This window comes from Alligator sinensis, unplaced genomic scaffold (assembly GCF_000455745.1).
Source record: "Alligator sinensis unplaced genomic scaffold, ASM45574v1 scaffold472_1, whole genome shotgun sequence".
Lineage (NCBI taxonomy): Eukaryota > Metazoa > Chordata > Crocodylia > Alligatoridae > Alligator > Alligator sinensis.
This window is the reverse complement of record NW_005842518.1, coordinates 1,099,715-1,103,591: the sequence shown is the minus strand read 5'-3', so window position 1 is coordinate 1,103,591 and position 3,877 is coordinate 1,099,715. Positions and strand designations below refer to the sequence as shown.

The 3,877-nt window shown below is 44.9% G+C and overlaps 1 protein-coding gene across 1 annotated transcript in view; it reads left to right on the top strand.

Moving 5' to 3' along the window:
• The first annotated feature begins 828 nt into the window (after nucleotides 1-828).
• Nucleotides 829-3,877, top strand: part of CC2D2B (coiled-coil and C2 domain containing 2B) — a 112,341-nt gene continuing 109,292 nt past the window's right edge. Inside the window, exon 1 of the mRNA XM_025213285.1 lies at nucleotides 829-855. Coding sequence (XP_025069070.1) covers nucleotides 829-855 — 27 coding nt within the window. The remainder of the gene's footprint in view (nucleotides 856-3,877) is intronic.

Here is a 3,877-nt window from a genome sequence, read left to right as displayed (position 1 = left end):
TTTAATGATAAATTATGAAAATTATAGCAGTCTGTGATCCATCTTCTTTATATGGCAGAAGGTTAAAATAACTTCTTGCTGAAAGGCAGAAATGCAGGGGAGAGAAGAAGGACATATTTTATAATGGCTCCTAACCAGGTACCAGTTTGTTGAATGTGATCAATTCAAACATTTTTGAAGTAATGAAGATAAGAATTGGAAAGAAAAACTACTACAGATTTCAGGAAATTAAAAAGATTTTGTGTCAAATAATCCTTAGGTCCCATAAAAGAATAAGGGCGAAATGTTTGGGCTGGTATGCAAGAGGCCAAAAAAAGGGCAAATAAATTGCTGTTTTCCAGTCTCTCAGCATGCTAGTGCAGGTTATAAAAACTTCAGTAACACTTTTTTTCAGGTAATAGAAACCAAGGGAGGAAAGTGCATATGTGTAATTGACAGTCTGCATGCAGCAGCAATATGTCAAAGGTAACACCCAGAGGCTGCCATATTAAATTAGAAACATCAGTATTAGCAAGAAAGGAATTAACTGTCAGTGTCAGCTAAGTAAAAACAAGCTAATCTGGTTTTCTACCACAACCCCCCCCAAAAAAAACAAAACAAAACCCCAAAACAAAACAAAACAAAAAACAGTAGTGGTTGATTTAGAGGTTTTTGTGTCCTGGCAATGTGAAAAGCCATTTGGTGAATTGATTAGTTTTTTTATTATGAGATTTTATTCAAAAGATAAGTATTCTATACAGTATTGTGAGGATATACACTTACTTAAAATGACACTTTTTAATTATTCAGAAGGACACAACTAAAGAGAGAATTCTGAAGAAGATATCTATGAGAAGGAAAAGTGCTATGAAAAAGGTGCTTTATTAATTCTATTTTTAAAATATTCTGTACCATACTAATACTTTATTAGGACAGAAGTTTGAAAATACTTTATGTTCTAAACTTCAAGTATTTTGATGCATTAATTCTAATATATAATGTTAGGAAGTCTTTTAGATTTGTACTACGGTTGTGCCAACCATCTATTGCATAGTGTTATAACTATCTTTCAGTAATACTTTTATCTAATAAGAACAGCATATCTTATTCTGGCAGTATTATCTTGCTTTACTTTCCCAGATCACCTCCTTACCAGAAATGTAACTAAGCTTAAATTGACTGAAAACATCATTTTCAAGCAGTTAATTTACCTATATGGTAATATTTACTACTTTCTAACAAAGCTATGTGCCCAAGTATTCCAAAGCACTCTGTTATAAATGTTTTCTCTTTAGAGTTTGCTTAAGCTATTCTCAAAGAGAATTTTTGGTTATCTTAATTATATTATGTGATATTAAAAATGAAAGTACGGATTTCCCTCGCTTTATGCAGGTTCTATATGTGCAAATTCACTCTTATGAAATTACCCTTTTTATACCAAAAATTCGTCATATGTGAGGTAAATTCATTCTTATGTGATCGGTGTGGTGGAAGCCCGCAGTCAGCTGCTTTGTGTGGTGCACTGTGGGAGTGATGCGCGCCAAAATATAGTCTCCTGTGTGGATCTGTGCTCCTTGCTTGTTGTCTGTGACACGTGTTTCTGTAGTTGCCATCCCCATTATGGTAACATTCACCACTACCCTGTGCTTGTGTGTACTGTCTGCTGTTGGTGAGCACCAAAATTGTCTTGTAAAAGTGGTAGAAATGGGTCTGGGGGTCAGTACAGTCAAGGTCTTGAAACATATCTATATTTGTTACATTGTAAAGTGGGTTCCCTTTATGCAAATTTGAGTTATGCGCTGTGTGCTCCTCTGGTCTTGAGAAGGCACTTCCTAGCCACCTTGGAGCGTGTGCCTGGGATTGCACATGATGTTTGGTCCTGCGATCTCAGCGGGGAATTGCATTCTCCCCGAGGGAAACCCCAAAACTCTCCTGCCACAACTTTGATCTTTCTTTCAGTGGCAGGGCTTCCTCCTGTTGTTCCCTGTGGGGCAGTCACACTCCCTAGTGGGTGTTTTTGGGGCTCCCCCTCCCCTACCCCCCAGCCATGTGCCAGCCTACAGGACAATTGCTTGATGACCTGCTGGTGCACCCTCTGGTATTGATTCTCATACTTTTCCTTGCCTGCAGGGCCTTTGGTGTCCTTACCCAGCTATGGGCCTCTTCGGGGTGCTAGGCTGTCCCTAATATTCTTTAGTGCCTTTCTTAATGGCGCTGCAGCTTGCAGCACATGCCTTGATCGTTCTTAATCTGTGAGCGCTGCCCAGGGCCCTGACCTTTGTTGGGGTTCCTTGGGGCTACCAACAAAGAAAAAAGGATTAATAACAAAAAAAAAAAAGGGGCACAGGGCCTTGGCCCATCCCCAGTCATGAGCCCAGTATCTGTGGCTCTGGAAGTCCCTCGATGCCGTCTTTGTCTTTTCAATGAGTTGCAAACCCCTCAAAAGGGGCCTGTCCTCGTGTACCTGGGTGCTAGCTGGTGCAGTCTGCACCTGGCTTGGGGGGCACCTTTGCTGCTTGCCTCTGGCTGTGCTTCCTCCATTTCTCCTTTGCTGTCAGCTTTTATTTTGGCCGGGCGGCATTCGGCGATGACATCATCCACCAGCGCTGCTTTCATCCAGAAATAAAGTTGGCTAGTGAACTGTGCAGGCATTCCGTTCTGTCCTAGCATGGCTCATCTGTTCCTTGTGCCTCTGTAGTGGGCAAGTTTGCTTGGTCTTCAGGGCTTGCATTGTGGGGTCAGGTTGTCCCTGTTGCGAGTTCCGCCACGGAGAGGGTCCCTCATGTCCCCGTCTTCATTCCCACAGGACACACCGTTTTCTAGGAATACACGTATAGCATAAAGCGAGGGAACCTGTACTAAAAATCTAAACTTGTTACCAGTAACGTACAGTTTTAGACTCATCATCTTCTTGGTACCACTAGACTTGAATTACAAAACTTTCTTTCAAAAAACCTGTACATTTCATTGGAATTACTTAAAATGTATAATCTTAAAAACAATTTTAGCCTACATTTTTGGACAGCATCCCTTTGATTTTAATATCTATTTGGCTGGAAGGGTGAGTTATTAATTTAGTTATATTAAATTGACTGCTGCTCTGCTTCATAGACTCTTAGGGGACATCCAGACGAGTGCGCACGAGCCTCTTGCAGCATCTCAAAGCCCTTTGAGACACTTGAAGAGGCACACGAGGGAACAGAAAAATGTTCCTCATGCTGCAGATTTGCTGTGTGGGGGCAAAATTAGACCCCGGTCAAAAAATACCTTGAGGAGAAAAAAAAACACCCGGCCCAATCCCCTGCCTACCCCCTGAGTCTCCCCTGATCTCTGCCTGCCCAGCCCCAGCATCCCTGAGGCAACCGGAGGCTTGAGTCCTCCACAGCGATGCTCTGATGGCCATCCAGAGTGTCTCTGTGGCTGGCCCTCACCCTGGTGCTGAAGCCCACTGCCTGCCCTTGCCGGGTTGGCAGCTTGCCAGCCGCACGGAGCTGGAGCCAGGCTCCTGCACTGCCACTGCCCCATCTCATGGGTGTGGCCAAGGTCAGCAGGACATCACGCAGCTCTGTGTACTGTCAGGCAGCTGGGGCCACTCAGGCTGAGCAGTGCCAGGCCCTGGGTGATAGCTGCAGTGGCCCCAGCTGCCTCACAGCGTGCAGAGCCATGCAGTGCCCTGCCAACTCCAACCGCACACAATGGGGCAGTGGCGGTGTGGGTGCCAGGTGGCCGGGGCTGGTCCCCGCTGCCCCGTGCTGGGCAGGGGGGCTCTGCCAGGAGGCCCCAGTGACTCTGACAGCCACTGCTACTTCTGGAGAGTGCAGGGCTTTTTTGTTTTAGAGTGCTGGGAGGCTGGGGCAGCCATCGGGGGTTTGGGGGTGTAAGTGGGGGCTGGGCAGCC